At 37.3% G+C, this 25,156-nt stretch overlaps 2 protein-coding genes across 51 annotated transcripts in view; one reads left to right on the top strand and one right to left on the bottom strand.

Annotated features, from left to right (window-relative positions):
* ABI2 (abl interactor 2) overlaps positions 1–25,156 on the bottom strand; it is a 121,079-nt gene that overhangs the window by 21,404 nt on the left and 74,519 nt on the right. For 6 of the 50 annotated variants that reach the window (XM_053215614.1, XM_053215627.1, XM_053215613.1 and 3 more), the window contains 6 exons: positions 23,080–23,177; positions 18,518–18,664; positions 17,637–17,761; positions 15,992–16,174; positions 10,087–10,245; positions 8,922–8,951 (listed from right to left, as the gene is read on the bottom strand). In XM_053215614.1, coding sequence (XP_053071589.1) covers positions 8,922–8,951; positions 10,087–10,245; positions 15,992–16,174; positions 17,637–17,761; positions 18,518–18,664; positions 23,080–23,177 — 742 coding nt within the window. The remainder of the gene's footprint in view (positions 1–8,921; positions 8,952–10,086; positions 10,246–15,991; positions 16,175–17,636; positions 17,762–18,517; positions 18,665–23,079; positions 23,178–25,156) is intronic. The other 44 variants (XM_053215647.1, XM_053215624.1, XM_027052939.2 and 41 more) reach the window with 15 other exon arrangements.
* RAPH1 (Ras association (RalGDS/AF-6) and pleckstrin homology domains 1) overlaps positions 1–25,156 on the top strand; it is a 153,861-nt gene that overhangs the window by 125,456 nt on the left and 3,249 nt on the right. The window lies entirely within an intron of this gene.

The following is a 25,156-nucleotide window of genomic DNA, read 5'->3' as shown; positions in this document are numbered from 1 at the left end:
TACTTTTATGGGTCTAATTCTAGGGTTTCTATTCTATTCCATTGGTCGATGTGTCTGTTTTTGTGCCAATACCATGCTGTCTTGATGATTACAGCTTTGTAGTAGAGGCTAAAGTCTGGGATTGTGATGCCTGCTGCTTTGGTCTTCTTCTTCAAAATTACTTTGGCTATTTGGGGTCTTTTGTGGTTCCATACAAATTTTAGGATTGCTTGTTCTAGCTTCAAGAAGAATGCTGGTGCAATGTTGATTGGGATTGCATTGAATGTGTAGATTGCTTTGGGTAGTATTGACATTTTAACAGTATTTCTTCTAATCCATGAGCATGGAATGTTTTTCCATTTCTTTATATCTTCTTCAATTTCCTTCATAAGCTTTCTATAGTTTTCAGCATACAGATCTTTTACATCCTTGGTTAGGCTTATTCCTAGGTATTTTATGCTTCTGGGTGCAACTGTGAATGGGATCAGTTTCTATATTTGTCTTCTGTTGCTTCATTATTAGTATGTAAGAATGCAACTGACTTCTGTACGTACATTGATTTTGTATCCTGCGACTTTGCTGAATTCATGTATCAGTTCTAGCAGACTTTTGGTGGAGTCTATTGGGTTTTCCATGTATAATATCATGTCATCTGCAAAAAGTGAAAGCTTGACTTCATCTTTGCCAATTTTGATGCCTTTGATTTCCTTTTGTTGTCTGATTGCTGATGCTAGCACTCCCAACACTATGTTAAACATTAGTGGTGAGAGTGGACATCCCTGTCGTGTTCCTGACCTCAGGGGGAAAGCTCTCAGTTTTTCCCCATTGAGGATGATATTAGCTGTGGGCTTTTTATAAGTGGCTTTTATGATGTTTAAGTATGTTCCTTCTATCCCGACTTTCTCGACGGTTTTTATTAAGAAAGGATGCTGAATTTTGTCAAATGCTTTTTCTGCATCGACTGACAGGATCATATGGTTCTTATCTTTTCTTTTATTAACGTGATGTATCACATTGACTGATTTGCGAATGCTGAACCAGCCCTGCAGCCCAAGAATGAATCCCACTTGATCATGGTGAATAATTCTTTTTATATGCTGTTGAATTCAATTTGCTAGTATCTTATTGAGAATTTTTGCATCCATATTCATCAGGGATATTGGCCTGTAGTTCTCTTTTTTTGCTGGGTCTCTGTCTGGTTTAGGAATCAAAGTAATGTTGGCTTCATAGAATGAGTCTGGAAGTTTTCCTTCCCTTTCTATTTTTTGGAACAGCTTGAGAAGGATAGGTATTATCTCTGCTTTAAATGTCTGGTAGAATTCCCCTGGGAAGCCATCTGGTCCTGGACTCTATTTGTTGGGAGATTTTGATAACTGATTCAATTTCTTCACTGGTTATGGGTCTGTTCAAGTTTTCCATTTCTTCCTGTTTGAGTTTTGGAAGTGTGTGGGCACTTAGGAATTTGTCCATTTCCTCCAGGTTGTCCAGTTTGTTGGCATATAATTTTTCATAGTATTTCCTGGTAATTGCTTGTATTTCTGAGGGATTGGTTGTAATAATTCCATTTTCATTCATGATTTTATCTATTTGGGTCCTCTCCCTTTTCTTTTTGAGAAGCCTGGCTAGAGGTTTATCAATTTTGTTTATTTTTCCAAAAACCAACTCTTGGTTTCATTGATCTGCTCTACAGTTTTTTTTAAGATTCTATATTGTTTATTTCTGCTCTGATCTTTATTATTTCTCTTCTTCTGCTGGGTTTGGGGTGTCTTTGCTGTTCTGCTTCTATTTCCTTTAGGTGTGCTATTAGATTTTATATTTTGGATTTTTCTTGTTTCTTGAGATAGGCCTGGATTGCAATGCATTTTCCTCTCAGGACTGCCTTCGCTGCATCCCAAAGCATTTGGATTGTTATATTTTCATTTTCATTTGTTTCCATGTATTTTTTAATTTCTTCTCTAATTGCCTGGTTGACCCATTCATTCTTTAGTAGGGTGTTCTTTAACCTCCATGCTTTTGGAGGTTTTCCAGACTTTTTCCTGTGGTTGATTTCAAGTTTCACAGTATTGTGGTCTGAAAGTATGCATGGTATGATCTCAATTCTTTTACACTTATGAAGGGCTGTTTTGTGACCCAGTATGTGATCTATCTTGGAGAATGTTCCATGTGCACTCGAGAAAAAAGTATATTCTGTTGCTTTGGGATGCAGAGTTATAAATATATCTGTCAAGTCCATCTGGTCCAATGTATCATTCAGGGCCCTTGTTTCTTTATTGATCCTGTGTCTAAATGATCTATCCATTACTGTAAGTGGAGTATTTAGAGTCCCCTGCAATTACCACATTCTTATCGATAAGGTTGCTTATGTTTGTGATTGTTTTATATATTTGGGGGCTCCCGTATTCAGCACATAGACATTTATAATCGTTAGCTCTTCCTGATAGACCCTGTAATTATTAAATAATGCCCTTCTTCATCTCTTGTTACAACCTTTAATTTAAAGTCTACTTTGTCTGATATAAGTATGGCTACTCCAGCTTTCTTTTGACTTCTAGTAGCATGATAGATAGTTCTCCATCCCCTCACTTTCAATCTGAAGGTGTCCTCAGGTCTAAAATGAGTCTCTTGTAGACAGCAAATAGATGGGTCTTGTTTTTTTTTTTTTATCCATTCTGATACCCTATGTCTTTTGGTTAGAGCATTTGGTCCATTTATATTCAGTGTTATTATTGAAAGATATGGGTTTAGAGTCATTGTGATGTCTGTAGGTTTCATGCTTGTAGTGATGTCTCTGGTACTTTGTGGTCCTTGCAACATTTCACTCACAGAATCCCCCATAGGATCTCTTGTAGAGCTGGTTTAGTGGTGATGAATTCCTTCAGCTTTATCTCTCCTTCTATTCTGAATGACAGACTTGTTGGATAAAGGATTATTTGCTGCATATTTTTTCTGTTCATCACATTGAAGATTTCCTGCCATTCCTTTCTGGCCTGCCAAGTTTCAGTAGATAGGTCTGCCACTAGTCTTACCAGTCTCCCTTTATATGTTAGAGCGTGTTTATCCCTAGCTGCTTTCAGAATTTTCTCTTTATCCTTGTATTTTGCCAGTTTCACTATGATATGTCGTGCAGAAGATCGATTCAAGTTACGTCTGAAGGGAGCTCTCTGTGCCTCTTGGATTTCAATACCTTTTTCCTTCCCCAGATCAGGGAAGTTCTCAGCTATGATTTGTTCAAGTACACCTTCAGCCCCTTTCTCTCTCTCTTCATCTTCTGGAATTCCTATTATACGGATATTGTTTCATTTGATTGCATCACTTAGTTTTCTAATTCTCCCCTCATACTCCTGGATTTTTTTAGCTTTTTCTCAGCTTCCTCTTTTTCCATAATTTTATCTTCTAATTCACCTATTCTCTCCTCTGCCTCTTCAATCCAAGCTGTAGTTGCCTCCATTTTGCACCTCATTTATAGCATTTTTTAGCTCCTCATGACTATTTCTTAGTCCCTTGATCTCCATAGCAATAGATTCTCTGCTGTCCTCTATACTTTTCTCAAGCCCAGTGATTAATTTTATGACTATTATTCTAAATTCATGGTCCACTATATTGCTTAAATCGTTTTTGATCAATTCATTAGCTGTCACTACTTCCTGGAGTTTCTTTTGAGGAGAATTCTTCCGTTTCATCATGTTGGATGGTTCCTGGGGTGGCGTGGAACTGCAGGGCACTTCCCCTGTGCTGTCTGGAGTAACTTGTGTTGGCGGGAGGGGCCGCAGTCAGACCCAATGTCTGTCCCCAGCCCACCGCTGGGGCCACAGTCAGACTGGTGTGTACCTTATCTTCCTCTCTCCCAGGGGCAGGACTCACTGTGGAGTGGTATGGCCCCTGTCTGGGCTACTTGCACACTGCCAGGCATGTGGTGCTGCTTTGATGGGATCTGGTGTATTAGCCGGGGTGGATCTACAAGGTGCACAGAGGCGGGAGGGACAGGCTTAGCTCGCTTTGCCCTCAGTGGTCCCCTGCAGGAGGGGCCCTGCAGCACCAGGAGGGAGGCACACCCATTGGAGGAATGGATTCACAGAAGCGTTGGGTGTTTGCACAGTGCAAGCAAGTTCAGTGCCAGGAACTGGTTCCCTTTGGGATTTCAGCAGGGGGATGGGAGAGGGAGATGGCGCTGGCCAGCGTCTTTGTTCCCCGCCGAGCTCAGCTCTGTCTTCCGGGGCTCAACACCTCTCCTTTGCAGCGTCCTCTCGCCCTCCCGCTCTCAGAGCAGAGCTATTGACTTATAACATTCCAGATGTTAAGTCCCACTGGCTGTCAGAACTCACGCAGTCTGGCCCCTCCGCTTTTGCAAGCCAGACTCGAGGGCTCTGCCTTGCCTGGTGGGCTGCCCCTCCACCGCCCCAGCTCCCTCCTGCCAGTCCGTGTAGCATGCATCACCTCTCCACCCTTCCTACCCTCTTCTGTGGGCCTCTCGTCTATGCTTGGCTCTGGAGAGTCCGTTCTGCTAGTCTTCTGGCGGTTTTCTGGGTTATTTAGGCAGGTGTGGGTGGAATCTAAGTGATCAGCAGGACGTGAGCCCAGCGTCCTCCTACGCCGCCATCTTCCTCCTCCCTACTATCTGACCAGAACTCTTGTGAACCAGAAAATCCTACTTTAAACTAGATTTATCTTTCTTAGAGCTGAATAGAAAATCAACCATTCTAGGAGATTTAAGCAGGAATCTGATGAGAAGAATTATTTGCAATATTCAGTCTAGTCCTAGGCATCTTGTGAACAGGGAAGGGCAGCGAGTAAGTAGACATTTGTTTTCACCACACTTAGCTAAGATGATTCCTCATATGACAACACCCTTTCCCTATAACCACCAAAAGGTCTCTAAATGTAGTAATTTTATGTTCACAATATACACTAATGATGTTAATGTGAGAAGATGTCCTCACCAAGTGACTGGACCAAATACACACACAAACACTCACACACTCACACACTCACACACACACACACACACACACACATACTAAAAGGCTCTGCAAGCAAACCAAATTTACATTATGAGTCTGTGCTGATGAAATATATAGCCTTTCCAAGCATGACCTTCCTGGTTATTTATAAAATCCTTTGTAGCACAATCTTTGAGGCTTATTGTTTTAAAACATCCAGTTCAAAGAGTTCTGAGGGGCACCTGGGTGGCTCAGTCAGTTAAGCATCCAACTCTTGGTTTCTGCTCAGGTCATGATCTCATGGTTCCTGAGTTCCAGCCCCACGTCAGGCTCTGCACTGACAGTGTGGAGCCTGCTTGGGATTCTCTCTCTCCCACTCTCTCTACCCCTCCCCTGCTTGCTCTCTCTCTCTCTCTCTCTCTCAAAATAAATAAATGGACTTTAAAAAATAAAAAAAATTTTTGAAAAATCACTTAGGATTTTACATCTTATTTCTACAGGTTTATAAATACTCTGAGAAAAGCAGACAAAACAAACATCCTCAATACTACTACTAAAACCATTAAAGAATACCACCTTTAGAAGTTGTATTTATCTGACAGCCCATTCAGGTTTAGCTGCTTATATTTTACATTGCAGTGAGGGAAATGATTTAAACAATTCATTTTAAGAGTGAAATATTTTCTGAGCACCTGGGTGGCTCACTCAGTTAAGCGTCCAATTTTAGCTCAGGTCATGGTCTTGCAGTTTGTGGATTTGAGCCCTGTACTGGGCTCTGTGCTGACAGCTCAGAACCTGGAGCCTGCTTCAGATTCTGCGTCTCCCTCTCTCTGCCCCTACCCCACTCGTTCTCTGGCTCTCTCTCTCTCTCTCTCAAAAGTAAACATTTTAAAAAGTGAAATATTTTCTAAACATGAATAGCAAGGAGTTCATAAAAGTGAACTTAATGATGCTCAGTAAGGAGGCTTTATTGATGGAAGAGTATATGGTTACCAAATAATTATCAATTCTGTAGTCTCAGAAGGGTTAAAAGAACTGGATCATTGTTGTTATTCCTTTTGAACCAAAAGAGTCACAAGATGTTATGCCAAATGAAAGTAGCAAACTAACAGTTTAAAAACATAACTTGTATTAATAATCAGTGTAAAGGGCCTATCTGGCTTACTTGGTCATCTGAGAATATACATACCACCGTTCAGTTGTTCCCTTGCTTTTTCGTTCTTAGAGTAAGCATTCTCTAACAAACACTAGAGACTGCCTAAAATAAGGATTTGAAAATAGCTTCTTGCTACTGCTCTTTATTCATACTCGACTAAAGCTCTACCACATCTGCATTCTTCTGGAAATTTATGGTAAGTATCATTTAGTGAATATATGTTATTGATTTCTCTTCTGCAATATCACCAACCCAATATAATTTTTTCATTGTTTCTTTTTAGTTGTTTTTAATAACATTCAGTGGTTAAAACCTGGCATTTTCCCTGTTTAAAACACAATACTCATTCACAAATTCCTCATATAAACTATATATAGTCACATTTCTTGCAACCAACATTCCACTTTATGAATTAGATTTTTTTTAATCTTTGCTATAAGAAAATATAAGCAGTATAATATAGGATATCTATTAAAAAAGGTGTTGGTACTTAAATACATTACTGATTCTTTAATGTTATGGATTGAATATTTATGTATCCCCTAAGTTCATAGGTTGAAATCCTAATGTGATGGTATTAGGAGGTGGGACTTTGGGAGGCAGTTAGGTCATGAGAGTGGAGCCCTCATGAATGGAATTAGTGTCCTTACAAAGGAGACCTAGAGAACTCCCTCTCTTTTCCACCATGTGAGGATACAAGAAGATAGCAGTGTGCAACCCAGAAGAGAACTTGAGAAATTGACCATGTTAGCACCCTGATCTCTGACTTCCAGCTTCCAAAACTATGAGAAATAAATTTCTGTTGTTTATAAACCACCCAGTCTCTGTTATAGCAGCCTAAACTAAGACACTTACCAAACGAGGTTTGTATATGTAAATGTACAAACACACACATACTTATTTACCACCAAAGTGCTTCATATTGATATTTAAAATAAAAACTGTTAATTTGTTAGCTCTATTTGTTTCAGTGACTCTCTTTGCAGCTGACAAGATGAATGATACATTGGTATTCCTATTTCTTTGACTACATTTTTAAGAAACAATGAGAGCCAAAGGGATTTCAGTTATGCCCTGATCAAAGTGTTCCTTTCATTAAATTGCTTCTGAAATAATCTCATTAGAAAACAATTACTGTACCCTTAGGATCATTACAAAACAATTATTGTACTCTTAGGACTTGGCACTTCAAATAAATTCCACCAACAGTTCTCATAATTCCATATTTTAATTCCTACGTTTGGTTGCCTTTTCAACTCAAACCAACTACAGTAACAGTGCTGCTAGATTTCCATCTCACAGAAAATCACATTGAATTTAGAGACACATGAATCCCAGCCTGTCAGCTCACCCCTTCAGAAGTCCACATCCATTTTAAGCCTCTGATTGTAAAAAAACAGGCTCATAAAAAACACAGCTGGGATCATTTTTGTTAAATCAGGGAATTAGCTGCTTGAGAAAGCACAACACACGTTTCTTCATTTTAAATATTAATAAACAGGGATGAAGGTAAGACCCATGGGAATAATACAAAACACGTAATTTTCTAAAGCAAATAAAAAGAAGAAACACCTAGTAGCCTTAGGACACTGGTTTGCAAAGTATTGATTCTTGCAAAAAAAAAAAAAAAGAAAGAAGGAAAAGCTTTTCAAAGAACATGATTTAGTAAAAATAAATTTTAATTCAAAAAAGCACCATGATTAATAAACTAACAAAGCTGCAGTCACCCTCTTTAAATAGTTACCAAATCCCTAGAGATGAAAGGCAGAACTTAAAAGAGAGGCATACAGGAGAAAAAAAATAAATAAATGAATTGTCTCACACATTATATTGAAGGCTCAAGAATCTCAATTCGTTTTATACCCATGAGTGTGAAAAATACTTTCATTAAAATTATTCCTGAGAGTAGGGCATTTTTCTGCTTTAACACATACTTTCGTTAAAATCAGATTTACAAAGAAAGTACTGAAATATGTACATAAAACACATTTAAGTATGTGCTCAAATAGCCTTCAAATAAATTCCACCAACAGTTCTCATAAGACCGATATTTTATTCGTGTATATGTACACAAAAAGAAGTAAATATCCTTGTACCTATTTCCTGAATATCATATACACATGGGTCATCAACTGTAACAGTGAAGTATCTCTCAGCTCCATTAGGGAACCAGCCATTTTAGACTGACACCACTCTTTCAAAATTCTACTTGAGCATAGGGAAGGGTGTATGGGCCATAAGCAGTATTTGTCTAGACTTTCAAGGAGGGCCAGAGAGAGACCTTACCTTCAACACAACTATGAAATAAGCCATATCTACTAACAAACTAAAGTGTAAAAATAAAAACTGCATTTAGGTATAAAAATGAGTTTGGAACACATGATTTAAAATCAGAATGTATGAAAAAGATAGGCAGATTTGTCAAAATTAAGCTCAAAATGAGTTTAAAAGAATGGCACAGCAAAAAATCATTAAGTGTAATCAAGGACAGCAGCAAGAGCATATTTCAGCTCAGGCAGTTGGTCATCACACTACAGTGTAAATATGGCATTTAATCTGTAAGAGGGACCCAAAAGAGTCAAAGGATTTGAGTAAAGGAACAGGAATTCATTCTACATCCAACAGCTACTGAGCACTATTCCCAGGATAAAACTGTATAAAAGACTGACGAGGTCTCAGGCTCTCAAGCACTTTATATCACATTGTGGGATCCTCCTCACCTCCAACCCCTACCTCCCAAAAAGAGACTATGAGAGTAAGAGGAAGATTTTTTTAAAGTCCGAAGTTAGGTAGGATAGTATGAAAGAACATGGAACTCAGAGGCAGACGATCTAAGTTCAAATCCTAACCTGACATCACCTCAGCCTCAGTTTCTTCACCTATAAAATACAGATGAAAATGAACACATGATTAGAGGAATCAAGTGAGATAATATATAAAGGCATTCTCTAAACTGCATTTATCAAGGGGCACCTAGGTGGCTCAGTCTTAGGTTAAGCGTCTGACTTCAGCTCCAGTCGTGATCTCACGGTTCGCGAGTTTAAGCCCCTCACTGGGTTCTGTGCTGACAGCTCAGAGCCTGGAGCCTGCTTCGCGTTCTGTGTCTCCCTCTCTCTCTACCCCTCCTTGGCTTGTGTTCTCTCTGTCTCTCAAAAATAAATAAACATTAAAAATAAATAAGTAAACTGCATTTATCTAGAAAGAGGATCAAATTTCTTCTGCATAACTCCCAAGGAATAAGGAGGTTTCACCAAAAGGTAGCCATGGTTGACTGGTTTCAGAGCTTATCAAAAATGGAATGGGTTGTCCCTTAATATTAAAGGTGATCATATACAGACTTACTGGCCTCTTGGCAAAAATCCAGAAAAACGCAGTAAGTTGATATACCATGTCCACAATAGTCACAGTGTCTAGTATTTGCTTTTACCTTCTCTGGGGAAGAAGCAAAAATAATGTTTGCATGACTTTAAATATATGCCAGATTAATTTTTTTCTGTATGCATGATGCATGATGAAAGACTGACTGTAGTATCTGGATCAATCTGTCCAAGTCCTAGCTTTCCCATCATAGGTTTGGTATGAGACGTGAATACGACAGTATAACTGCCTAGCACAAAACAGCTTCAAAAATATCATCTCTCCTTTACTATGCCACTTATAAACTATGTTCATATACAGTCAATTTTCATTATTTGGTATTCGTAGAGCAAGGATATCTGATAAAATAAGAAAATACTGTTCACCACAGTATTATTTTTAAAAGCAAATAATCACCAGCACAATCAAAAAGATTGTTTGGAAAAATTAAGTTCTACTTTATATGGAAATCGTGTACTGATTAAAAAAAAAAAAAAAGAAATGGATGATATAGTATTAGCAACCTTGTAGTCATTCTTCCATTCATTGAACAAATAGTACTAAACACCTATTATGCGCTAGTCATTTGTAATTAAAGGTCTTTTCTTCTGTAATTGAAATTTTAAATATTCTATAAAATGCAAAAGAAAATCTAACCTGGATTCTGGCTATAAAAAGGTCCTCCATTCATCTGATTCTGAAGGCTTGTTTGTGAAGTTATGGAAGGAGGGCGTCTATAGGGCAACGAGCCCCCTATTGTTGGGGGAGTATGGCGAGAGGCAGGTCTATTCATGCTGTAGAACTGAACAGGATGACCTGGAAAAGGGATAGAGCATAAATTTGCCATTAAAAGAAAATTATCTCAGACAACCAAATGCTTTATTGTCTGAATCTTAATAACATGATTAAAAATAACAATGCTTAGCTAACTTAATTGCTATTTGACAAACATCATACAAGGCCACAGCTATTGCTCAGCTAACATATCAAAGTGCAAAAGCAAGAGGGGCACCTGGGTGGCTCAGTCAGTTAAGTGTCCAACTTCGGCTCACATCATGATCTTATGGTTTGTGTGTTCAAGCCCCACATCGGGCTCTGCACTGACACCTCAGAGTCTGGAGCCTGCTTTGGATTCTGTGTCTCCCTCTCTCTCTCTGATCCTCCCCAGCTTGTGCTCTCTCTCAAAATAAATAAATAAACTTTAAAAAAGAAAGTGCAAAAGCAAGAAAGTAGGTAAATAAAACTAGGTTTGGAAACGCTATGGTCTAAACAGATTATTAATACTATAATTGTATTAAACTAATAATTTGACAGGGTTTCAAAATCATCACAATTAAAATCTGTGGCTTACTTCCTCCTCCACCCCTCAAAAATGGCCACTAAAAACTAAATAAAAATGACATTTGGAAAAGAAAAAGAAAAAACGTTTGACACACAGTCTTATCCAAAACAATAATAGTAATAATAACAATAGCAATAAATTTAAGGTAGCAAAGCCAATTCATTTAAAGGAAAACAAAGTACTTCACAAAAGATCAAGTGACATAATTCCAAATCAAATACGTCTTTATTCAATCAAAAATCTCCATGGGGCACTTAGGTGACTCAGTTGGTTAAGCATCCAACTTCAGCTCAGGTCATGATCTCACCATTCCTGAGTTCGAACCCCACATAGGGCTCTGTGCTGACAGCCCAGAGCCTGGGGCCTGTTTCAGATTCTGTGTCTCCCTGTCTCTGCCCCTCCCCCACTTGTGCTCTGTCTCTCTCTCTCTCTCTCAAAAATAAATAAACATTAAAAAAAAATTAAAGGGGTGTTTGGGTGGCTCAGTCGGTTGAGCATCTGACTTCAGCTCAGGTCATGATCTCGCAGTTGAGTTCAAGCCCCGCATCTGAGCCCCGTGTCCAGCTCTGTGCTGACAGCTCAGAGCCTAGAGTCTGTTTCAGATTCTGTGTCTCCCTCTCTCTCTGCCCCACCCCCACTCATGCTCTGTCTGTCTCAAAAATAAATAAACATTGAAAAAAAATTTTTAATAAAAAAAAAAAAACCCATTTCCGAAGGTAGATTATTTTGCCTTAAAATTAGAGGTTGGGGTGCCTGGGTGGCTCAGCTGGTTAAGCATCTGACTCTTGATTTCAGCTCAGGTCATGTTCTCAAAGTTTGTGAGATGGAGCCCTGCATCACATTGGGCTCTGTGCTGACAGCAAGAAGCCTGCATGGGATTCCCTCTCTCCCCAACTCTTTCTGCCCCTCCCTCTAAATAAATAAATAAATAAATAAATAAAAATAAATAAATAAATTTCTTAATTAGAGCTTAAGCAATTTACAACTATGAATAAAGCTAAGATACAAAAAAGTAAAATATATCTTATTTGTAATACCATCTCTGAACCTATACATATTTATTAGCAATTTCACTCAATTGTGCTGAGAATACTTAAACAGGTAATGCTAACTAAAGACATTCTTTCATAATCTATCCAAGTCCCTAATGCAATTCAGCTCCTAAATTTTCTCTTGACTCCACTTCCACTTAACATCATTCAGCTGAAGGCCTACTATTACAGACAGAGCAAACAAAGCACTAGAACACCCTGAAGAGACCACTCCAGTAGACAAGAAAGGAGGGGAGGAAACAGGAGGAGAGAAGAAGGGAAGGGAGACGTGAGAGGGGATGAAAGGGGAAGGAGAGGAGAGATAAAGGGAAGAGGATAGGAGCACTTGTGTGGCTCAGTTGAGCGTCTGACTTTGGATCAGGTCATGATCTCGTGGTTTCTGGGTTTGAGCCCTGAACTGGGCTCTGTGCTGGCAGTTCGCAACCTGGAGATTACTTCAGATTCTGTGTCTCCGTCTCTCTCTGCCCCTCCCTTGCTCACGCTCTCTCTCAAAAATAATAAACAAACATCAAAAAATAAAAAAGGGGAAGAGGAGGAGAAAGTGCAGGGAGGAAGGAAGAGAGAGGGGAGAGGAGAAAAGAAAGAAAAACACTTCTGGCAATTTTTCATCTTATCCATGATTGTAAAAAGGATTTACGTGACTAAAACTGGTCTTCAGGAACTCCAAAAATTTATCAAACTTGGTTTCATATGAACTCATATAAAAAATATTTTAAAAGTACTCAAGATCTGCTATATCATTTAATTTTACATACAACAGCATCAAAACCTAAAAATCAATTCTGTTGTATAAAAATCTGGAGTATTCAAGCTTAAACATAATCTACTGTCAGGGGGCACCTGGGTAGCTCAGTTGGTTAAGCCTCCGACTTCAGCTCAGGTCATGATCTCACAGTTCATGAGTTCAAGCCCTGCATCAGGCTCTGTGCTGACAGCTCAGAGCCTGGAGCTTGCTTGGCATTCTGGGTCTCCCTCTCTCTGCCCCTCCCCCCATCTGCACTCTGTCCCTCTCTCTCAAAAATTAAAAAAACATTTTTTTTAAACATAATCTACTGTCAAGTCTGTATAACCACAATAAAAAATGTAAAAACATATATACTAATAAATTATTACTTCAAAGGTATGTTTTATCATTTGAATCATCAGATACAAATATATTATTGGCATTTTAGTAATTAATCTGTAACAAACTAATACAGACCTATGATCTTCAAGTTAAAAACATCCTGATAATTGACACCATTATGAATTTTATAGATTACATCCAGTCTAAAATCTCATATAAGTCATCAATAATTCAAAAACACTACTAAAAGACAATCTATTGATAGCATTAATAAAGCATTTATTTTGCCTTGGGTTAAAAAAGCAAACAAAGTTACAGTTTAATTTTACAGACCTAACTATAAAACCTAAAACTAAAAACTTTTAGGAAAAACAGAACAAAATCTTTATGACCTTGCATAAGCTAACAAGTTTGAAAGTATGGCACAATTCATAGAAGAAAAAAATCAATGAACTAGACTCAATCAAAATGAAGAACTCCCCCTTTAAAAGATACCATTACAAGAATGAAAAGTTAGTCATAAATGGAAGAACATATTTCCAAATCATAAAATTGATAAAGGACTTTTATTCAGAAAAAAAAGAATTCAAGGGGTGCCTGTGTAGCTCAGTTGGTTGAGCATCCAACTCTTGATTTTGGGCACTAGTCATGATCCCAGGGTCATGAGATTGAGTCCTGTGTTAGGCTCTGTGCTGAGCGTGGAGCCTGCTTAAGATTCTCTCTTTCCCTTTGCCCCTCTCCCACTTCTACACACTCACTCTCTCTCAAAACAAAACAAAACAAAACAAAACAAATGAAAGAATTCAGTAAGAAAACAAACAACCCTATTCAAAAGGTGTGTGAGGGGAGCAAAACATTTGAACAGACATTTCATCAAAGAAGATAAACAGATGGCAAAGAAGCAAATGAAAAGATAGTCTACATCATTAGACATTAGGGAAATGCAAACCAAAACCACACAAGAAACTATTGTACACCTATTACAATGGCTATAGTTTAAAAACAGTTTGGGGGGGTGGCGCCTGAGTGACTCAGTCAGTTCAGCATCTGACTTCGGCTCAGGTCATGGTCTCACGATTTGTGGGTTCGAGCCCCACATCCAGCTCTGTGCTGACAGCAGAGCCTGGAACCTGCTTCAGATTCTGTGTCTCCCTCTCTCTCTGCCGCTCCCCACTTGCACTCTCTCTCTCCCAAAAATAAACAAACATTAAAAAAAAAATTTTTTAAAGACAAACTGACAATAGCAAATGCTAACAAGTATGCAGAGCAACTGGAAGTCTAACGAGGTATAAAATGATTTAGCCACTTTGGAAAACAATCTGACAGTTTCTTATGAAGTTAAACATTCACTTACTATACAACCCGACAATCCTAATCCCTAGGTGTTTACCCAAATGAACTGAAAACTGACACACACACAAGTCTGTGTGTGTGTACCTACAGCAATTTATTCATAATAACCCCAAAATGGAAATAATCCAAGGGATAAACAAACTATGGTACCTCCGAAGGATACAACGCTACTCAGTAATAAAATAATGAAACTTGAAGCAACATGGATAAATCTCAAATGCACTGGTGCCAAAAAAACGGACCCAAAAGGCTACATACCATATATTCCCATTTACATGACAAGCTAACAAAGTCAAAACTTTAGAGGGAAAAAAGAACGAAAAAAACACAGATCAAAGGGTTACCAGGGGCTAGGAGTGAAAGGGAAGGACTGATCACAAAGGGAGCATGAAGGAAATTCGAGGATGACTGTATTATTCCACATCTTGACTGAAGTTGTGGTGACATTACTGTGTACATCTGTCACAGAAATACATGCTAAAAAGGGTGAATTTTACTGTATGTAAATTATACCTTAATAAGAAGAAAAGAAAAAAGTACTTGGTGATTCAAAAACTGTATTAAAAAGATTATATTGATATGTTATTAAGGCATTTACCTTGATTTTTGTTAAGAAAAACTATAATTATTCAGTCATGTAACAAATGTTTATTCAGGGTAAACTCTGAACCAGTACCTGCTATTAAATTATGATTTTATTACTAAAATGTTCGCTCTTGGGTGGGAGCGATTTGTTCTTTCTGGGCCTACAACCAACTTCAAGATGTATTTTTTAATGCATTGATGTTGGAGTATAGTAAGATTCCTAGATTTAACTAGACAGTCTTGCCTAACAGAGGTGTGTATAGATCAAAGTACAGTCCATGTTTACATTCGTACACTATGGAAGCTTTTCTTACAAAGTGCTATTATAGAAGTTATCCCATAAAACGCCATCCAAAATCCATTTTAGCTAAGTGTCCTTTAACACAACCATCTAGTTATAGCAGGAGAGCTAAATATATATATTCTATGAAGTATTTAGCAAGCTAAGGTGATACATGTCCAAACACATACATTTTTATAATAAAGAATTTATTTATTAACCAGCATCACTATTAACTTTGCAAATATATTTTGTAGAAAGTGAACCTTTTCCCCTTCCCCATCAAAACAGATTTTAAGCTGCAGTTTTAAAACACTAAAACACCAGCCAACTTTAAGTAACACTTAAGTAAGCCTGAATTTCTTAAAAAGTCCATTGTCTACTATGTGTTTACAGTGCTACTTTAAAAGACTTACAGAGACATTCAATATGTTAAATATTACCTATAAAATATATCTTAGAATTATTTTCATAGACTTTTCTATTTGTTAAAGACGTAATCTGTAACAATAATTCTAATGGTAACTTCTCGAAACTGTACAGAAGAGGGCTCCATACTAAATTCACAAATCTCTAGTAAGTGAAATTCAAGCAATAAAAAAATGTATATTTGTGTTACTCTACTGGAAAAATGTATGTCAACTTTACCCTGATTTCCTCAGTAAATTTTACTCTTGTGGTCACATGCCATCTTCTAGTTAGTCCATTACTCTGCAGATTTTATACACACACACACACACACACACACACACACACAGAGAGAGAGAGAGAGAGAGAGAGAGAGAGAGAGAGAGAGCACAAACAAACAGAAGTCATAAAGCCAGAGTTCCATGTAAAAGAGCCAGATGACTGGATGTGCCTGCCAAGGAACAAGCCATACTCACCTGTAGGGGGAGTGGAAGAAACAACAGGGGGAGTTGGAGAAGTGAAGCCATCAGCAAGGGTCTGGGCACCCCCAGCAGCAGCGTCTGGGGCAGTGGAGGAAGGGACAGTAGCAGGAACAAGAGGGGCAGGGGCAGATGCAGAAGTAGCAGGAAGGGGAGGAGTACCAGCAGAGCCAGCAGGGGCTGAGGGGAAAAGGAGTAAGAGGCAGCATTAATGAGGCAGACCCATTAGGCAGGATTAGAAAAGGCATTAGAGAACCTAATGTTAGATATCCAGTGCTTAACACTAACCAAAGAATACAGAGAGTGTTAAAAAAAAAAAAAAAAAAAAGAAAAAAATTAAGCTTATACTAAAGGATTATTAGCAAATAATTCAAAATGTTCAGGGTAATGTACAGATTTTTTAACTCATTAGAAACAAGCATTCCATTTTACCCAAAAGCCACTACTCTGGAAGAAAAGTGCTCCCTTTATATTGTAATTTTTAGCATAATATTTTGTAAACAGCATACAAATCTAAACAGAATACACTAGAAAAATAGTATTCCATTTTGAATTACACAAATCAGAAAATAAACATATATTTCAGATATAAACACCCTATTTGGTAAAAAAAAAAAAAGAATTTAGAAAACACAAATCTTTTTTTATGATTTTTAAAAAGGTATTATCTATTTGCTATTATAAGTAAATTAAATACAAAATATTCGGGGCGCCTGGGTGGCTCAGTCGGTTAAGTGCCCGACTTCGGCTCAGGTCATGATCTCACGGTCCGTGAGTTCGAGCTCCGCATCGGGCTCTGTGCTGACAGCTCAGAGCCTGGAGCTTGCTTCAGATTCTGCGTCTCCCTCTCTCTCTGACCCTCCCCCGTTCATGCTCTATCTCTCTCTGTCTCAAAAATAAATAAACATTAAAAAAAAATTTTTTTTTTAAATATTCTATCCTTATGTCTTCTGTGTCATACTTTTAAAATAAAGTTTAACTTTGGTGTCTTCACATTAAACAAGCATATTTTTCTGTTTCAGAAAAAAAAGGTAGTATTTCCGACAGTATTAAATTCCATAAGTCCACTAAACTTAAGTGCCAAAACTACTTTAAAATCTGCCACTGAATGTGATTCTCACACTAAGTACCCACTGTGTCCAAAGGCATGCAATGTCATAACACTGGCTGGAATATAACTCATACCCAGGTGGTACATGAAACCTCAAAGCACCAACTGAGCCACAGCACCAAAGGCATGACAGAGAAGTATGTGAACATGAACTCAGAAATCACTTGGTCAAAAATAACAAGAGCAGAGGGATAAGTGGATGGCTCAGCCGGTTAAGTGTCCAACTCCTGATTTCAGCTTAGGTCATGATCTCACTATTCATGAGATCTGCACTGAGCACAGAGCCTGCTTGGGATTCTCTCTCTCCTTATCTCTCTTTGCCCCTCCCCTGCTCGCTTGTGCACATGTACACATGCTTTTTCTCTCTCCCTCAAAATAAACATATAAAAAATGCATAAAGATTTCCCAACATTATTAGAGTCCTAAAGAAAACAAAATCCTGATTATGAAAAAAGCCCACTATAGTTAAATCATACATTGAATTCAAATTGAAAAAAGACAAGTAAAGATGAAGTACCATTTGAGTTTTACCTGGAAAGACACTGGGAGGAGAGGGAGTCGGGACAGCAATAGGAACCCCCACGCTCCCACTGCCACTGTTCTCCCGACTGCTGCTCCGACTACTCGGGTGGCTCCCTCCACTACTCCCGCTGCTGCTGAAGAAGTAAGAGCCACCAAAGCATGAGTATTTATATATAGGAAGATACTGCCAGCATTTCCCAAAATTTGCTGAAATGAACATATAGCTAAATAAAGATCATTCAAAAATCTTCCACTTCAAGTATTAATTTCTTAAAACAGGAAAAATACTAAGTTCAAGAAACTTGCTTTGACCAACTTTTAATAAGCATCTATTAAAGAAATTGAAAAAGAAGGAAAAATATATAAGTGGTAAGTGATAGGGTTCAACATATAAAAATACTATTACTTTCCTTTATTGTCTGAAGAAACTTGTTTTATAATAAAAACAGTTTCCCTAAACAGGTTATTTGATTAATAATTAAAACCTAATTTTATTTGTAATAATATCCTGATATACCATTCCATATTAATGTTTATTGCATATAGTTTTTCATCTGTAAAGTTCCACCAAAAAACAACTTGCAATTTCCCACATCTGATCCATAACTTTTTTTCCCATATCTGGTCCACAACTTTTTCCAGGTCAACTAAACTATTAATTTTGTAGAGAAGTCTGTATTTTAAGATGTCTGTTTTTTCTGTTTTTCAACTTCCTGACCTCAAATCTTCATCAGAACATGAGAAGAGAGAAGCAGAATCAGATGAGGTTTGGGGGAGTAGAGTGAGGAAAAGAACTTAGTGCTTGGAAAATGAGAGAGATTTAACTGAAGTAATCTGAACAAATTATGGTACTATGACCATCACATTTTGCACTGAGGTAGAGAAAATACCTGTAAGTTCGATTTCTTTGATTCACAGAAGCTGTCCTCACAGGGCTCTGCTGCGAGGGAGCCATATTACGGGTTGGGCTAGGTACGTAATCATTTGGTACCACTGGAGGACGCACTGGCTCCAGTGTGCGATAGGGGGAGTGCCGCCTACAAAAAGAAGAGCGTATGTATTGTGTGATTAGCAAGTTTCGGCACAATAAATTCAAAGAGTTGCCAGTAGTGAAATACAATTTGTATTCAGAGACAGGAAAATGTTTTCACATAACCCAGCTACCAATTTCAGTCTTTCCTTAAGTATCACTTCTTTGTCATTAGGGTTTCAATGAGTATTGCTATTGTTTAGTCTCCAACCTCATTTCCCTGTACTAATGCAATTTTGTTCATTCATTCTCAGAGAGCACAAAGATTCTCCCACCAAGAAAGCCAGTGTTTCCCAGACTTTTTTTTTTAACGAGTTCGAATTATTTTAGTACCATGCCAAAGTTTCCCAACTGTACTGCATGAATGCACTAATTATCTTCCTCACCCCTCTCTCCCTAACCAAAGATATTCAAAGATAGGGTAAATAAATCTATAGTTTGGCTCCACAACCCCCCACAGTGATCATCAATAGCAACTCTAACAAGTCATTTCCCTTTCTATATAGTAAATACATAGAACTTGCACTACACATCCACACAAAGAAATACACAAGTTAATCTCCTCTCCTTCCATTCTCCCCTCACTTCCTTTCTCACCTCACTCAACTTTTACCTTGATCTCTTTTACCTCTTACCTTCCTCAGTGTTCAACATTTAAAAGGAAGAGAAAAAAAAAAAAAAGACCACCTAAGTCTTTCTACTTATTTTGCTTTGGACTGTAAAGTACAAAACAGACTGGATTTTATTAATATATTTCCTTCTTCTCAAAATCTCCTTTAAAAGGAAGAGAATGAGAAAAGTAAGAGGAGGAGCCCCTGGGTGGCTCAACTGGCTAAGCATCTGACTTCAGCTCAGGTCATGATCTCACGGCTTATGAGTTAGAGCCTCGCACTGGGTTCTCTGCTGTCAGCACGGAGGCTGCTTCAGTTTGGGTCCTGTCTCCCTCTCTCTCTGCCCCTCCCCAGCTCGTGCTTTCTGTCTCAGAAATAAATAAAAACATCAAAAATAAATTTAAAAAAAGAGGAAATATGACAGGAAATAGGATGCACAATGGCATATTAATGATTATTAAATTAGTTCTCATCTCTAAGTTTCTAAATTCTTTATGACAATGATAAATACTCAACTGACATGAAAGTGACATTCTGCAGATACAATTCTGGTTTCTAAAGAATAAAAATTGGGATCTCAAGATGTGAAAATTAAAAAGCTATCTTTTCCTGAAATGATGTTACTCCCTTACAAATTTCTCAATAATTCACTCCTCCCAGAGTCCCAAGGTTCCTTTAAATACAGTTTTCCTGGGCTACTCAATAGCCCAGATAGATTTTCAGTGAGATCACTTTGTAGTGACCCTGTCCACTCTACTACCCTCAAAATCTTGCATAAACACATATGTACATTAATAATTAAAAATAAGCAGTAGTGCCTGGGTGGCTCAGTCGGTTGAGCATCTGACTCTTGATTTCAGCTCAGGTCATGATCCCAGGGTGGTAGGATGGAGCCCCACATCAGGCTCTGCACTGAGTGTGGAGGCTGGAGATTCTCTCTCTCTCTCTCTCTCTCTCTCTCTCTCTGCCCCTCTCCCCCACCTGCTCTCTTCTCTCTCTAAAAAATAAAAAAATAAGTAAAAATAAGTAAAGGGCACTAGATGATATAGTACGTCCAAGGAAGGAAAAGGAATATCAGGAACGTGGATTTAAAATACTACAAAGTAGGGTGCCTATGTGGCTCAGTAGGTTAAGCGTCGGACTTCCACTCAGGTCATCATCTCATGGTTTGTGAGTTCGAGCCCCACATCATGCTCTACATTGACAGCTCAGAGCCTGCTTCGGATTCTGGGTGTCTCTCTCTCTCTCTCTCTCTCTCTCTCTCTCTCTCTCTCTCTCTCTTTCTGCCCTGCCCCCACTCTTTCTCTCTCTGAAAAATAAACATTTAAAAAAATAAATAAAATGCGAAAAAGTTTAGGGGTGCCTGGGTGGCTCAGTCAATTGAGCATCAGACTCTTGATTTTGGTTCAGATCATGATCCCAGCATTGTGGGATTGAGCCCTGGGTCGGGCTCTGTGCTGAGGTGAAGCCTGCTGAGGATCCCTCTCTCCCCCTGCCTCTCTCCCCCATTCGTGCTCTCTCTCTCTAAAATTAAAAAAAAAAAATACTAAAAAGGTTAGGCATCTGAAATTATAATGTAAATAAAAAAAAAAAAATAAGATACGGATTCATTTCCAAACATCTCATTTCCAGACAATAAAAATGTTCTGTTTCATGCAGACAAAAACCCTTGCTGACTGAGAACAATACAGTGAAGGCAATGATAAATACAAAGTAAAAAATAAGGGCCAAAGGAACAAAATATGATGGCTAGACAAAGATTATGCAAAAACGCCACACTGTGACCATCAACTGGTTTGTAGTGCTCAGCAACTCTGGTCTCCAAAGATCCTGCAGAGCCCTTGCTAATACACAAGGGAAATAAATACTGGTATATGAATACATCTTCAAAATTTGAGAGCAACAGAAAGTTTTCTTTTACTAAGAGGACAGTGGGTTACCTTGCTAACAATCTTGACTTAAAACCTAACAAAATCTGTTAGGTACTACATATAATAGAAATATAGACATTCCACAGGAAAACAAATACTTCCTCTTGATCTCTCTACTCTTACATCTGCACCACTACAGCCTACCATGTCATCAACATACTACACTGAATGGGAATGCTAGCTGGTGTAGCCACTCTGGAAAACAGTATGGAGGTTCCTCAAAAAACTAAAAACAGAACTACCCTACGACCCAGAAATTGCACCACTAGGCATTTATCCAAGGGATACAGGTGTGCTGTTTTGAAGGGACACATGCACCCCCCATGTTTATAGCAGCACTATCAACAATAGCCAAAGTATGGAAAGAATGGATGAATGGATAAAAAAGATGTGGTATATATATACAATGGAGTATGACTCGGCTATCAAAAAGAATGAAATCTTGACATTTGCAACTATGTGGACGGAACTAGAAGGTATTATGCTAAGTGAAATTAGTCAGAAAAAGACAAAAATCATATGACTTCACTCATATGAGGACTTTAAGAGACAAAACAGATAAACATAAGGAAAGGGAAAAAAAATAATATAAAAACAGGGAGGGGAACAAAACAGAAGAGACTCATAAACATGAGAACTGAGGGTTACTGGAAGGGTTCTGGGAGGGAGGATGGGCTAAATGGGTAAGGGCACTAAGGAATCTACTCCTGAAATCATTGTTGCACTATATGCTAACTAATTTGGATGTAAATTTTAAAAAATAGAAAAATTAAATAAATAGATAGATAAATAAATAAAAACATACTACACTGAAGTTTAAATCTTATTTGATCTACTAGATGCTTTCCTCTCTAATCTAAGCAGAATTTGTTTTGCTGATCCCAAATAAAAGCATCCTATTCCTGGCCGGAATTAATTTTTATCCTTTTATTTCCCATTGTCCTAACTATAATTCCTCTACCAACATTATCTTCTTTTATATTCTAATTCATCTTGTCCTGTCCTAATTAGTTTTTTTGTCATTTTCTTTTTTCCCTTTTCTTTTCTCTCTTTTCAGTTTTTTTGGTTATGGTTTTTTTTGTTTGGTTGGTTTTTTTGTTGTTTTTTTTTTTTGGTGAGGGGGCCAAAAACAAGATTGTCAATTTAAAAATTTTTAAGCATGTATCATCAAGCCAATGGGTATCAAAGCATTTTGTCTTTGTCTTACACATTTTTTGAAAAATCCAATTTGTGGTACAATGACTCTGAAAAGTTGATAGAGAACAAATATAACCCCCTTTTACAGATGAAAAAACTGAATTGCTAAGAGGTTGACTATGCAAAACCACAGAGCAGGAGCACAGCTGGACCACCATTTTAGTCATCTGGCTTTTGGGATATATTATGTCCACCTGATCACAAACCTCCATGATAAACCAAATGTTTATATTATGATGCTACAGAAGAAAAATGTTAAGCTTTTACATTAAATGGCCATTTCTGCCAAAAGTCAAATCCAGAGCTCACTTCTGTGAGATAGAATTAAAGCTCAGTATTCTCATCACCACACAAGACATACAGAATTTTGTAATTTACAGTGTTCTCCAGAAGAATAGTCTAAAATAAGCACAATCAGAATACTCTAAAACATTTCTGAAATTAGAGTACAATTTATAATAAACCATGAACTTGGGCTAGGATTTTACCTCAAATTTAAAATTCAACAGAAAAATAACTTTCAAACAAAATCTTTTTAAAATTATAAAGATGTTTCCCAGAAAAAAGGATAACCTTGGGAAGAAAATGTTCTTGTTTCAAATATTAAAAAATAGTTTAAACATACGTAGTGTTTAGTTTTCAACAACACTACATGAAGTGGTTTTCAATTATTACATACTTACCCAAGTGTCCCTTTCCCTGACATAGGGGGACTGGGGGGTTTCTGAGTTGGAGGTGTTGTACGCGGCAGCCCACCCATCTTCATATTCTGGGTACTCACCTAAAAAAATTTGGAGGAAAAATCAACTCGTATGCAGTGAAACAAAATGTCACTTTTGGGAAATAATGTTATGCTATTTAACAAAGGAGGGGAAGGTTTAAATAGGAAAAAAAAAATTAGAGGCCATGCATTTCATATGCAATTTCTACTCTACTATTATTCTACAGTTGTACTCAAAGGACTCTTCCTAACATGAGATTTTCAAATGATTGTAAACTTGTATGCAAAGACTGTATTTGCCATTAGGCCATCACACCAACAGATCACTGGTTAGACTATTTGATACTATATTTAATTGAAATTAAATAGGATAACCATAAGAACTTTAGTTTTAACAAAGAAAAACTTGGTCAAAAACAATAATGCCTTTAAACAATTCCTTGTTTTTTAGATAGCAAGTATATCATAAAAAATACATGTTTCCCAATAAAATATGCAGTATAGTTTTGATCCATTGTAACTAGAGAATACAAAGTCAAATTGTATGATATACCAAAAAATTTTCAGTTTTTAAAATAGTGGATCAGCCTTACAATTCAGATTTCTTTAATGTTCTTTTATGAAGGAATCACCTACCTGAAAGCTGCCAGAAGTTAAGTCATGTTCCTAAACATCTGAACTAGAAAGTTAGGGCTGAGATATCCCATTCAATTATGAGCAATACAGAGGCCAAAGGCAATGTACTAGTTCCAATGGGAATTAGACCCACTCAGGCCGAAAATAAAGATTATGGGAAAGATGTAACATCGTCCTAAATCAGAGCTGGGCCATCACTCCTCACTATTCCATCTCTCTCTAATTGAAAATATGAGAGAAAGAGAGTAGCATAATCTGGAAACAAATGATGCCACCAAAGAAGTATATCAGCATTCATATAGAAAGCCCTAGAAATCTGGATATCTTAAAGAGGTGAGAGAAGTTATTCACAAATATAGTTCAAATGCAATCTCAAATTGTCTGAGATTACCAATGGGTTAGAGTAAATATGTTCAACATATAGGTTCATACCTGACCCTATTTTAAGCCCCCAATATTGTGGATTACCAAACACTTCAAAAAAAGATATTAACTTTTCTAATAAGATTATGTCTGGAGTATTCAATTTTATTTATAAAATGAAACTGCAAGACATTACACCACTGAAATCAGAATGTATTTATAACTATAATTTCAAAATATAAATTTTAAGAAAAGAAATCATAACCAAATACAGAGTACTGAGGCTGCCAAAATTACTCTGGCTTAAATGAAATTTTTAAAAATCCTGAAATACTACTTGTTACCTGAATAGGCAAGAAATAATATATCATGAAACAAACTCTGCAAATGAATAAGCCCAGTGAACAAGTTGTGTGTGATGTTAAAACAATCTTTAATGACAAATGATACCTTTGAGATGTCAATATTTTTTCAACTGAAACGTTTATCTGGAATCCTTTGGTGTTACTTTTAATAAATACAAAACAAACCAGTTATCAAGTAAGACAGATTAACTTATCCTTGTTCCCCCCTCATTAATAAGCAGAGGGTATACTAATCATATCTTAAAATGAAAATGCCAGAAGTTTTTAAAACATCAATCCACATTTAGGTAAAATTTCAAGAGTAATAGGACAAATAACCAGTAGCTTTTCAAACTGTAAATCTTAATTTATGATATCAGATTTTTTATAGTAATAACCAAAGTCCTTTAAGCTCAACCTTAAACAACATAAAACCCAAAGTTACTTTAAGTGATGAGGGAGAAGTAGGTGAGCCAACACTAAACTACATCAATTTGCTAGAAACGGGAAGGAAAAGGAGCAGCAGTAGAAAAAGTAAAAGAGAATTTTATTCTATATATGGAATAGCTAAAATACTTGAAAACAGCTTTTCAACTTTGATTCAAGGTTTTGGCATGTAAAGTGTTTTTATTTAAATTGCAGTATCTTCTAGAAGTCTTTTAATCTATAAAAATATATAAAATAAACAACCTATAT

Source organism: Acinonyx jubatus, chromosome C1 (assembly GCF_027475565.1).
Source record: "Acinonyx jubatus isolate Ajub_Pintada_27869175 chromosome C1, VMU_Ajub_asm_v1.0, whole genome shotgun sequence".
Classification (NCBI taxonomy): Eukaryota; Metazoa; Chordata; class Mammalia; order Carnivora; family Felidae; genus Acinonyx; species Acinonyx jubatus.
This window is presented reverse-complemented; position numbering and strand designations above follow the sequence as displayed.